The sequence below is a fragment of the Cynara cardunculus genome (genome assembly GCF_001531365.2).
Source record: "Cynara cardunculus var. scolymus isolate 2C chromosome LG 2, CcrdV1, whole genome shotgun sequence".
Taxonomy (NCBI): domain Eukaryota; kingdom Viridiplantae; phylum Streptophyta; class Magnoliopsida; order Asterales; family Asteraceae; genus Cynara; species Cynara cardunculus.
Window position 1 is genome coordinate 63,868,127 of NC_037529.1, and position 12,875 is coordinate 63,881,001.

At 30.7% G+C, this 12,875-nt stretch overlaps 1 protein-coding gene across 2 annotated transcripts; it reads right to left on the reverse strand.

Annotated features, from left to right (window-relative positions):
- Positions 1–8,228: 8,228 nt before the first annotated feature.
- On the reverse strand, positions 8,229–10,376 carry LOC112507515 (transcription factor NIGTH1-like). Of its 2 annotated transcripts, none has more exons than XM_025112140.1 (5): positions 9,966–10,376; positions 9,410–9,633; positions 9,078–9,330; positions 8,724–8,797; positions 8,229–8,644 (listed from the first exon to the last, which is right to left on the reverse strand). In XM_025112140.1, the coding sequence occupies exons 1-5, from the start codon at positions 10,183–10,185 to the stop codon at positions 8,417–8,419; spliced, it is 999 nt and encodes a 332-aa protein (XP_024967908.1). In that variant the 5' UTR covers positions 10,186–10,376; the 3' UTR covers positions 8,229–8,416. The 2 variants fall into 2 exon arrangements, with proteins under 2 accessions (XP_024967908.1, XP_024967906.1); XM_025112138.1 differs by having other exon boundaries at positions 8,724–8,800.
- Between the last annotated feature and the right edge of the window lie 2,499 nt (positions 10,377–12,875).

The following is a 12,875-nucleotide window of genomic DNA, read 5'->3' on the forward strand; positions in this document are numbered from 1 at the left end:
ATTAATTATAGGGTATAAAATGTAAATTTAAAATTATAATTTAAAAAAAGTCGGTGAGAGAGTGAGTATGTGAGGAGAGGAGAGAGTGAAAAAGTGAAAAAATGAGTATAAAGGGTATTATGATCATTTAGTATTTTAAGACTTTAAGACTTTTGTTAAATTTGCTTAATAAGATAGTATAGATATAAATTAATATAGTAAAATTTATTCAAATAAATATTTATTTACATCGAGAAAATATTTTTACTTTAATTATGTATTTATTTTATGTATATTTTTAATATATTAATACAATATATATTATATATATTTTTATTATAAAACAATGAACCATAAAAATTGTATAAAAATATGTCAAATAACTGAAATAAGAATTAAAAAGAAAATAATTTAAAATTATGTATATTGAAAAATAAAAATTGGGCTATATGGAATTTGTTAAAAAATAGTTTAAAAATATGTCAAATTGAGACATTAATAAATATTTAAAAAATATAATTACTTTAATTATTTATTTATTTTATGTAACATCCATATATTGCCACATCACAAATCTCAAATAAATAATAAAAAACATTCATTAAATAAGATCCCAAAATCCTTAACTAAATTTTTTTACAACGGAAAATATTAATAAATAAAAATTCTAGGATGTATTAAATGAAGAGTTGTCCATAGACTAAGACATAAATGTGCGTAAACTTAAACGAGTAGATTATCAGTAACCTCCATTCTACTCATGTTTTTTACCCGTATTTATCTTGAAAGTACCTGTCCCAGAGATGCATACTAATAATCAGCTTTGCAAAGTTCGGTGAGTTAATAGTTTTTGTGCATAATCATACATGTCTCACCATGCATAAAACAAGCAAATGAGCCAAATAAAAAAAATATGTACATTTGCTTCAAAACCCGTTTAAATAATAACAAGATCTCGTTTTTATGTCCTATCGGGTAAAGGTTTTCCCATCACCGGCATTCATTGGGTTATACGGTTATCCCTGTCTGAACCCCCATCCCTAGGAAGTGTCTTCCCCATATCGAACCAAACCCATACCCAATTGAAAATAATAACTCGTTTGTAACAACTACTTATTTAAAAACACATAAATCAATAATATGCAACCCATAATAATAATTCACATACATGTATCAAACCATAAACATGTACATAAAAATAACATAATGCTCAAATAATTTGTATGTAAGTATGCATCACAGTTACATTCTCATGAAGACTTAACTAAATAGCTCCGCTTAGCTAAACTTCGTCCCCAAATGATACCCTATAACACATAATTATATTTCCATAATTAGAGTCTTGACTTTTTCCAAAAAGTCAACCCAAAAGTCAAATGGGTCAACCATGTGGTTGGCATAGTCAACGCATCAAGTCAACCCCGAGCATACCTCGTCGCCATGTATCCCTCCCCATGGAATAACTCACGTCCAAAAATAAATTACGACGTATTAAACCCAATCTTTAATTATATATGATTCTCATTTTAAAAACGTCTGATCCCATAATTATCCAATCACGACTCACGAAATAAGTAATTTCTTATAATTTAAATGTGGGAACCCAATTATTAATACCCTTTATAATTTGAAGTCCAAATCTTGACCAACTTAATCGAAAACATTTCGCTTTATTTCGATTAATCCAAGTAATAAATGAGGCTCGAATCTCTTTCTAAAAAAAAATATCAATTTTATCAAAACGACTTGATTCTAACCGAATTTGATTGAGACAAGTCAGCCCCAACCCAAAATCTGGTACAGGGCCAGCAGGCCCAGTGTGATACTCCAAAAAAGGGGTCAATAAATAAATATGAAAAGAAAAAAAATTTGAAAGATATAATATAATTGGTATTTATTTTCTTGGGCTAAAAATGTGAAGAAAGGTGTTCACATGGGTCAAATTTGCCACTTAATTAAAGTGATAAGTTAATAAATGAGATCAGGGAGCCGAATGTATTTGTTAGAAAATTTGGGTGGACGAATATTATATTTCAAAAACTTGGAGGACATGTTCTAACAAAAGGACAGAATTGTTTCAAATCAGATTTTGATGGGGGACCTTTCCATGGCAGCTGTTAGAGGCGTCTGATTGGCTCGAATTTTCAACTAATAAGCCAAATCTTTTTCCATATAACTGAAGAACATCAACCATGGATCATAGAGGTTCAATTCACTCATAATTTCGTTAAGTTTTGAGGAAGAAATCGATGCTCAAAGTTCCAACTCGAAATATTGGTTTACCGCCAATTGGAGGTAAGTTATCCAACTAAACTTTCTGATTTTTATGTCTATTTTTGTTTTTAAGTCGTCTATGAAACCTTAGTAGCCTTATGTTTCAGATTTTAGTTTAGATAGTTCGTTTTTGAGTTCTTTTACACATTTTCGAGTGGGTTAAAAACCGAAAATTTAAACGAGAAAATGAAAGTCAATACTTGATGGTTTTCGTTGATTTTTATTTCTATGGTTGAGGAAAATGACTTTCTAGAATTTTTGCAAAAAGAATCAACGAATGACTGTTTTCTATTTTCCTACGGTTTGTCGTCTAAACGAGTTGGTCAGCTGCTGTTTTTCGAGTTTCTGTTCGAGGTTGCAGGTGGGAAGATAGCAGCTTGGGGTTGTTGTCAATTTCAGCCCCTGAGCTTTTATAATATTATACTTAGATCATAAGTTTAACTGCAAATCAGTTCCTTGACTTTAGATTTTTTATTAGGTTTTATATAAATCATTGATGTCTTAAAATTTTGATTTTTGATATTAACTGGAAGAAGTTGGGCTCAGATGTTATTTCAATATTGGGTTGTTAATTTATTTAAGAAGTCCAGCTAAAAGAGATTATGAAGTTGTTTGTTTACCTCTTAATAGTTCCATTAAGAAGCAGCATCTGAATCATTAAGTGGTGAATCTTGTTTGACAAAAAAAAAAAACTTTGTCTCTTAATGGTTCTAAAACCCTCTGAATGATTTTGTATCATGAGCCTCCCTTAACCATTAAGTGTCTTGATTTCATTGTAAACAATTACCAAACAATTAGGGGATGTTTGGTAAAAGGTATTAAGCAGTAATTAATGGGAATGAAAATAAAAGAAACTATTTGGTTTTTTATAATATAATAGGTCCATTCCTTCAGAAGCTCAAATTTTCATTTCAGGTTAAACTGAGAGGAATGAAAACTCATTCCCTGTCATTTACATTTTCATACCCATTTTCATTCATCTGCCTGAACCAAACGCCCCCTTATATTTTATTTTGCATTATATCATGAAAGTGTTTTAATCATTCGGACCATTTAATCATTCTGCACCAAACCATTCAACAACTGTCAAACAACCCCATATATAATTTATTTAATATATTAATTCAAATTGTTATTGAATTAATATATTGAACCATTTTACGAATCTATAATCAAATTATTAAATTGTCTATTCTTAAATAATTTAATAATCATTTAAGGTATTCACTGGATTAGAAATTTATTAGAACAGATGTAATTATTAAATTATTTATTATGTGATAAATGATTTAATAGTCGTGTTTAAGGTGTCGCTTTATGTTTTTAGAACTATGAAGTACTTTAAGTCGGACGGGTGGTTCTTAAAGATATGCTGATGTTAGGAGCCATTATCAAGCGTAGTATATAGAAGTTTATTAGATTATTTTACTTAATAATGGGATTAATTGTTGGAGTTAATTATTTATTGGAACGCTTTAATTTAGAGAAATGGATTTATAAGATTATAAAATGATTATTTTGATGTTTTGGGACGTCATCGAGTTTTAGACTTGGGGTTTGACTAAATTAGTCGAGGTTGACCGAGTTGAGCAGATGTTGACTTTTAACTCGTTCAACCCACAAGTATTTTTACAATAAGGTTAACTGAAGATATTTGAGATATTAAGAGACTCCATTTTTTTTTGGAGTTCGACTTTAAGTCGGGTAAAGTTTGATCATAGTTGATTTTTGTGGAGTTTTGGAGAAATTAAGTCATTAATGGGAATTATGATATGAATTGTGTAGGTATCTGGTCATGATTTATCGGTAGTTAATCTACACGTAATCAGGTGAGTCTTCATTAGACTTACAATGGGATGCAAACCTATGTACAAATTTACTCTCAAGCATTATATTATTTATATGGTGATGTGTATGTATGCATGATGTTGCAATTTACATACATGATATATTTTACATGTATGTTATTTTATGATCAGTTGTATGTCATGTGTTTATTTTGTTTTCAAATAACTCTAGCATGTTATTTCATATGAAATTTTATGATCAGTTTTAGTGGGTGCGCATTTGACCAGTAAGTCACACGCAAGTGGCACGACCCCGTAATGAGTGTCTAGACAGGAGCAGATCGGACAATTCAGGGAATGCCAGTGACTAAATGACTCATACCTGACAGACAATTTATGAGATCTATTTTCTTTTAGTGTTGCATGTTTTTCAGAAAATACATATTATTTGGTGCAGAGTTTACAAGTTGATATGTATGATGTGAAATGATTTTCTTTATCCATGCAAACCATGAACTCACTGAGCTTTATAAGCTGACTATAGTATGCATCTTAGTAACAGAAGGTTTCAGGTTGAACAAAGGAAAAAGGGCAGACCTATAGACTTGTCTAGTCCACACTTAATCTCAATATTTATATGCAATCATATATGATAGATAAATTTGTAAAGTTACCCGGTATGAGACGGGCTCACATTAAGTTATATATTTATTATTTTAAAGTCTTCCGCTATAAATGGTCTAAAGTTTTAATTTAACCATCATTTTGGAGTGTTTTTGGAGAATATGTTTTAGATTATGTAACATTTCTCATAGTAAAATTATGGGTGTTACACCCAACTCGGCTTCCGGCCCAACCCGGTCACACCCTTGGTGCAGATATCATGAACGACCTCTGTTTGAGGTCGTTTCTCGATCGTTTTTCACCAAATTTTTACAAAAGTTTATAAATAATAACAATCCAAACTTATACCCAAATTTGCAACCCCTACGGTTTCTTATTAAACTCGTATTTTGAGTTTTTGTGTCGAATCTTGTCGAGCCGCTGTCACTGCAGCTTCTAGTCCAAACCGTTCGATGTATAAACTACCATAGCCCACGAAAATTATACCAATGGAAATTTAATTGAAGAACGAAGACAACCATATATTATACATTAATTTTGGTTGAGTATTTTACCTCCAATCGTCGTTTTTTGTATAGAATGATCCTATGCCGCTTTAAACTCGATATCCCCCTCATTTCTTGATAAAATCCCAAAATTCCAATTGGGTTTACTCTCTTACACCCTTGGGAACAATTCCACAAAATTTCAGACCAAAAATCGAATTTATAGGGCATCAAATTGGCTTTGGAGTATGAAAAACGTGATTTGAGAAATCATTTCCCAAATCACTAAATTAGTTTTTTACTTTTGGCAGAATCAGTCCTTTTAGTTTTCTTTTTTGCATTCTCATCTAAAATCAATTAAATACAGAATGTTTCATTTCCTTAAAATCATATTTTTCGACTATCGACACTTTAATCTTGTATGTCGTTTACTCTTTAAATTTTAATCCTTAACATTTGTTAATTTTACAAATCATAAATCCTAGAGTGTTACATTTCACATTTTCATTTAATTAGTTTATTTAAATATGATTAATTTAATTATACTAATCAGTAAAACTAAATAAATACGAAACTTCTATAAAATTCTATAAATCTAAAACTAATTAAATAAAAAAAACCTCACCAAGAACCTCATGTCAAAAACTTTTCACTATGTTCATTTTTTAAAAACCTAGTAAAAATATTTTAGTTTTAAAAGAAATGGACAATTAGTTTTATCTTTAAAAATAATATTTTATTAATTCCAAATATCGTGGACTCTACTTCCATTTTTGAATTTCCTCACACATTAAATATGATCAAAATAAAACAATAATTTGAAAAATCGTATTTTTAAAGCATCTCTAACAGATATATTATATTTACTCTGTATTTTCTAAATTAGAAATGTTCTACATTTTCTCTTTTATTTTGCTCTGTTTTAATTAAAACATATTTTTTTAAATCTATAAAATTTCTAAAATAACATAGCAGCACTTTTATTCTTGTTTTAAATACGCAATCCTTACGCACCAAATAAGCAATCGGAATGGACCCCAATTGGTATCATATTTGTCTTGAAGATTCTTCTCCTAATTAATTTATGTGAAAAAGGGATCATTTTGTCATAAAAAGACACCTACAATATGGTATTCTTCAAGTGGGGTATGACTGGTTTGGTAATTTTATTAACATTTTAATGGAAGTTTTTCCTTGGATTCATAGACTCTTGATCTTATCAATCCGTAGTCGTTTTATATTTTTATTGTTCCTCCACAAAGGAATGAAAATTTTGTTTTTTTAGATTCTTTAAATCTTTCAACCATATTCTCTTTTTCAATCTTTTATTGCACAAATTACGTTACGCTTGTCTTTTTCATGACTCTTTTGGAAATGGTTTTTTCGTGTCAGTAAGTTATTGAACTTCATTAATTTTTGTAACCAATATTGTTTATCTACGAACAGGGGTGGACCACATACCTATGTATGTACGAACGAGTTTCTGTGCACCTGTTAAACTTTGACGGATACTCTAAAGAGTTGGCAGTTGCTGAATGGTTTGGTGCAGAATGAGTACGTGGTCAGAATGTTCAAGAGGCTCTCATGATATAGTGCAAAATGAAATATAATTGTATTGTAATTGTTTACAATGAAATTAGGCGTTGAATGGTTAAGAGAAACCCATGATACAAAATCATTCAGAGGGTTTTAGAACCATTAAGAGACAAACTTTTTTTTTTGCCAAACAAGATTTACCTTTTAACGGTTCAGAGACTGCCTCTTAATGGAACTATTAAGAAGTAAACAAACAACCCCTAAGATACTATAAATATAAGAATATCAACCAAAAAAATCAAAAAGTTCTCTCAAAATCAAACAAAATCAAAAAGGATGTCGAAAATGACCAAAAAAACTTGGAAATTCCTTAAAATCAACCAAAAAAACTTAAAAAGTCCCTCGAATGAATGAAATTCAGTTAAAAACATATCAGACGACTTTAAAAGTATTTGATCTACCTTAAAGGTGCACCTGCTCGACAAATACCCTTGAGTCTGAATAAGAAAATCCATAAACGATACTGGAATTGACGTTGATGTGAATGCGTGGTTCTCATTTTTACAGGTTTGTAACATATTGTACTTGTTTTGACCAAATTATGAATCCCAATTTTCCAATAAAATAAAATAGATATTTTATTAAGATTGATAAATAGATATTTATAATTTCTATAATACTAAAATATTTGAAAATAAAGATGTTGTGGTTATTTTTATAACAAAATAAATATTATTTTAAGTTTTTATTCTTCATTTTCTCATTTTCCAAGTCCAAAAGCAAATCAGAGGGCGTCATTCAAACAGTTTTGGACTTTTGGTGGTCTATTGAGAAGACTTTTTAGCCAAGAATGGCATCTTGAAGCCTAAAGTTTTTGACACATTTACCCTTTGTCCTTTTTTTCTCCGCATTGTGACGGCAGGTCTGCAATTGTGACGGTCAAGTCTACAATTGCGACGGCCAGGTCTACAACTTGCATTTTTTGTCTTTTAACTAGGTCCGCAAGCGGAGAACGTGAGACTTGCGGATGTAGTGATATTTGAATAAATCAGAAAGAGAAATGACTAGTAGACCAATTTATACAAGTGAAAATGATTATTTTGACCGGTTTTATTTATTGTTATATATTTAAGAATTACTATTGTAACAAGAAAGGGTTCCAACTTTGAGAAACAATAATAACAAATATAAAGGATTTTATAAAACAGAAAATGATGCTATCAAAATGTTGTAATAATAAAAAAGGATAAACAGGTAATTCAACATGAACCAATAATATATTTTTTAGTATTTTTCTTACTTTTGGAGGGAGATCCAGTAAACATGTAAACAGAATCATTGGTCAACTTAGTACATCAAAACACATTAAAATAAACATATTCCAAAAATACCCCTAAAGTTTAATTTAATCATCACATGCTTGACTTGTCAAAGCAAAGCATCCACACCTCCTAGTCCTACCAACTAAAAAAGCATCTCATGCCCCTCAAACAAATGAGTACAGCCAATTCCATTCAAACAAAGGAATGATTCAAGATTTCCCAGGGGAATAATATGCTTAAATATAATCCATTCTTCATGTTCTCTATTGGACTAATAATTCAAATCAACAGAAGTTTAATGGAGTTAAAATCGAACTAATCCTGCAAAATTTCTACTATTTGTGTATAGATTACATCTTTTCTTATATATAAATAAAGGCTGCAGTGTGGTGTTTGTTTCTAAAATTGGTTAAAGATTACCAGTCCAGCAATAATTCTCAGATTTCTCGTCTTCTTCGTCGTCCATGGTGTTGCCGCCATTTGGGAGGGGGCCATCAGGAGAACCGGATTGAGAATTGCTACATTTGGAGGATCCAACATACTGATCTTGTGGCGGCATCCATAAACCGCCACCCAAAACAACACCTGATTGATTTGTGTTTGAAGATGGAAACCTTCGTGTATGAAGCCTGTATTTCTATGATTACACGAAGAAGAAGAAAAATTAGCAATTCTGAAAGTGGTGATATGGGGAAATGTTATGAAAACAATCTCACCTGCAAATGGCTCTTCACTTCATCGTTGGTGAGACCATCTACTTGCATAAGTTCTCGAATCTGCTTAGGGGTGGCTGCTGGCAAAAGGGTTTGTATGAATCTTGATTCTAAATGATGATAATTGAAGATTTATATAGCCTTTTATAAAGATCAGAATTCAGGAACTAATTGTTCTAATATACCAAAAATGTTGATCAGAAAGCGTAACATAATTGAATTTCAAAACAACCAGATTCTAAAGATAAATTTTACCAATTTCAGCCACTAGATTCTTTACTACAAACTAACTTAATTGTTTTCCAATTCAGTTGATCTTTTTAGAATCAAAATAGGCATCAAGATTCAAGGTCTAACCATGTGAGCCACCAAGTTGTTGCAAGGCATTGACAAATCGTCTATGCAACTCCGTGGACCAGCATCTTCTTTGTTTCCTGGATGTCTGCTGGTGTGGTGGCAGACCGGCGGTGCCGCTAGTCTGTATGTTTGATTGGACATTTTGTGTCAATCTACAGTCACCGTTGATTTCAGTAAGCAAACCATTTTCCCTCATTGGATTCTTGATTTCAGGGAAGAAAAATGCTTTCCCACAATCTTCTTCCTCAGCTCTCTGCAACCAAATCGAAACGCTTAACTACATAGCTTCATGAATTTTAAATCAACACTAAACATACCACTTGCTGTTTTACCTTTTTAATTGTTGCATTTGGTATCTGGATGATGTTCTCATTGGTGTTCCAAAGCTGTGTGGAGCTCAACCAATTCTTTTTATCACCACTGTCCTTTTTTATGATACTTTCAACTTTTGCATCATCATCACAACTGTTCTTGAGTGGTATAAATTCTTCAAGTACAGGCTCAGCATTTGATGATTTCTTTAACACCATTGAAACTTCTTTCAATGCAACAATTGCTGAAATGAATCAAATATAAAGCAGGATTATTGAGACAAATTATCAAACAGTGAGAGCCCATCTTTCCAAAATTACCAAACAGCAGAGTACAAAAGTGCAAATAGAAAGAAAATGCATTGTCTATCAAGATCATCATAGCCCAAACACCCATGTAATAAAATCAGCAGAAAACTAAAAAATAACACATTTGTCAATTTAAACAAAATCAAAACCCCATCTCCAGATACAACTGAAATTGACAAAAAAAATAGGTCTTTATCGATCAAATTGTGAAGGAAAGCAAAACCCAGCTGAGAAATGCAGAAGTAAAAAAGAGGTAACTGAAACGAACCATCATTGATGAGGAGCATGCACAGAGGAAGTTCCCGTTCAAATGCTTCGATTTTCCGCGTTTCGGTTTCTAATCGGTCAACGAAATCATCAACCTGCAATACCTTCTCGGTTACGCTACCGATTCTCGACATTCCTCCAAGAAACTGACTGATAGTTTTGGGGATAAAACTTGGTTTGAGATCCAAGGTGAGTTCAGGAGACGGATTTAAGCTCCCCATGTAAAGCCCTCTGTTTTCCGATGGACTTTTTCGTGGTGTTGATGACGATCAAAACAGGAACATAAAAGAGAAATGGAGGAGAGTGATGATTACAGATGGTTGTTGTATCTTGGAGAGGAAACGGAATCTAGAGAATGTGGAAGGCAAGGTGAGAGAGAATCGAGGGTTTAGAAATTGAAAAGGTTAGATTCTTTTTTCAGATATCGACTCGTCACGTATTCTATTTCTATCCTCCTCCGACTCCGACCACCGACTCTTTTCGTCCACTTCCTAAACCTCTTTGTAACTTCTCATATAACCTTTTTATATCTTTATTTAATTATTAGTAACAAAATATAAATCTTCACATGTTTTCACAGGAATAAATTGTATTTACATAAAAGAAATTTTGTGTTTTTTTTTTAAATTATATTTATTTTATTCAGATTTATGAAATCGTGTTATAATATGAAAGAAAGAATCATGTGATAAGTTTTATATTTCGTAAAAAGAAAAGAAGTCTTAATATCATATATGATTACATTTTTTTGGGTGTGTTTCATGTTTAATCGTATACGATTAAGTGTCTATGTGTATGCAACATGTGTTTAATTATATAGAGAAAAGTCTAAAAAAATCTCAATAGACTTTAGTGTTTGGAATGATTAAGTCCTTAAACAATTTTTTGAAACAAATAAATCATTGGACAATTTTTTAGAACAAATAAGTTCTTGAACATTTCAAAACCTACTAAATAACTCCTTGGACTTTCTAAAACCTGTTAGATACATTCTTATTACCTATAAAATTGGTTAATGTGGTAAAATAACGGAAAAAGTCCGGAAAAGAAAAACCAATGAACTTTCATATTTAATCAATACTGATTAAATCAAGAGAATCAGAGAAAAACTTCAACCATTGAATCAAGAGGACAATAGTCTTCAACATCGATTAGAGGAGGACTTCACGCAGAGAACGATTCGGGAGCTAATGTCTACTCATCTACTTCAATCGTAGAAGAGACAAGAGGTAGTCTTCTTCTACTATTCTCTTCTTCTTCGATTTCCAGGGTTGAGTTTGCTCGATTTGTTCACAGATTGAATCACAGACTTTGTTCACTTGTTCATTGATAGTATCCTTAAACATATTATAATATAGTATAGATTATAGGGGATAAATGAAAATGAGAATGCTTTTCATCTCCAGGTTTAATCTGAAATGAAAATTTAGACTTACGGATGAATAAGCTCATTATATTATACAAAACCAAATAGTTTCTTTTATTTTTAATCACGTTAATCATTGTTTAAGGGTTGGGTTTCAGTGAGAAGGAGAATTAAGATGTGAAGTTACAAAGCACATTATAATGAGATACATTGGATCAATCTCTGTATCAAACGCAATTTATGGGTAGGTTTGATATTAAAGATGATCAATGGTTCAGATCCTTTTGTACGGTTCTTATCTTAACTTTTTTTTCCTCACACGATCCTATGCCTATTGCTTAATACCTTTAATTGAACACTCTCATATTTATTTTTATTTTATCCAAAGATAATATGTAATGCATTTTTATTTTAAATATATATCGTTATAATCACCTGGAAAAATTTACTACATCCACTAAAAATATACGTATATTCTTAATTTTATAATATTTTAAATTAATAACATTGAAAATTGAAAAAAATAAAATAAACAAGGATCAATATGAAGGGAAATTTAAAAAATAGTTAATTCGTTAGATTGATTTTAATAAAAAAAATCAACTATAAGAGTGGTGTTTGATTGGTTTGAGCTTGACTCCAAAGGTCAAAAGTACCTGGACATCCCAAGTTCAAATCCAAGGAGGAATAAAAATCTCTTTGTAGTCATGGAGGCTCAAATGCGGTAACTCCGGACTATCTACAAAGCAGGTAGTCGTCCTTAGATTAGTCAGCTTGCATAGCCGGTTGGATATCCAGGTTAATAAAAAACAAAAAAAAAATCTTTAAATAGCCAAAGTTTATACATAAGACTGATTTGGATTTTTTTTATATAAAAGTAATGTTTTGAGTAAAAAAAAAGAGAGAATTTAAAAATACATGTTTACCACAAAAAAGGGACTTTATGCATAAAAAGTTGCAATTTACTAAACATTTACACTCTATATTCTTATAATTAGTTATTAAAATTATTTTATATTCCTTACATTTTTAATTTTAATTTTTATATATGAGAAAAGTACAATAAAAACCAATGGACTTTCTTGTTTGGAATGATTAAGTCATTGAACTTTTTTTTGGAACAAATAAGTTCTTGGACATTCCAAAACATGTTAAATAAGTTCTTAGACAATTTTTTGGAACAAATAAGTTCTTGGACATTCCAAAATATGTTAAATAAGTCATTGGACAATTTTTGGAACAAATAAGTCCTTGGACATTCCAAAAAATGTTAAATAACTCTTTGGACAATTTTTGGAACAAATAAGTACTTGAACAATCCAAAACATGTTAAATAACTTCTTGAACTTTTATAAAACATGTTGGATACATTCTTATGACTTGTATAACTAGTTAAAGTGGTAAAATAGTGAAAAAATCTGGAAAAAACCCCAATGAACATTCATATTTTGAACGATAAAGTGGTAAAATAGTGAAAAAAAATCCGGAAATATATTTTGTCAGTGATTTTTTAAACTAAAAAAAATAAAAAAAAATTATAAAATA

Excerpts from the sequence above, each read along its gene's own strand:
- LOC112507515 (XM_025112138.1), bottom strand. The coding sequence starts at position 10,185 with ATGGGGAGCTTAAATCCGTCTCCTGAACTCACCTTGGATCTCAAACCA. Across the intron at positions 9,331-9,409 it reads CAAATGCAACAATTAAAAAG|AGAGCTGAGGAAGAAGATTG; the intron begins GTAAAACAGCAA and ends ATTTGGTTGCAG. Across the intron at positions 8,645-8,723 it reads AAGTGAAGAGCCATTTGCAG|AAATACAGGCTTCATACACG; the intron begins GTGAGATTGTTT and ends GTGTAATCATAG.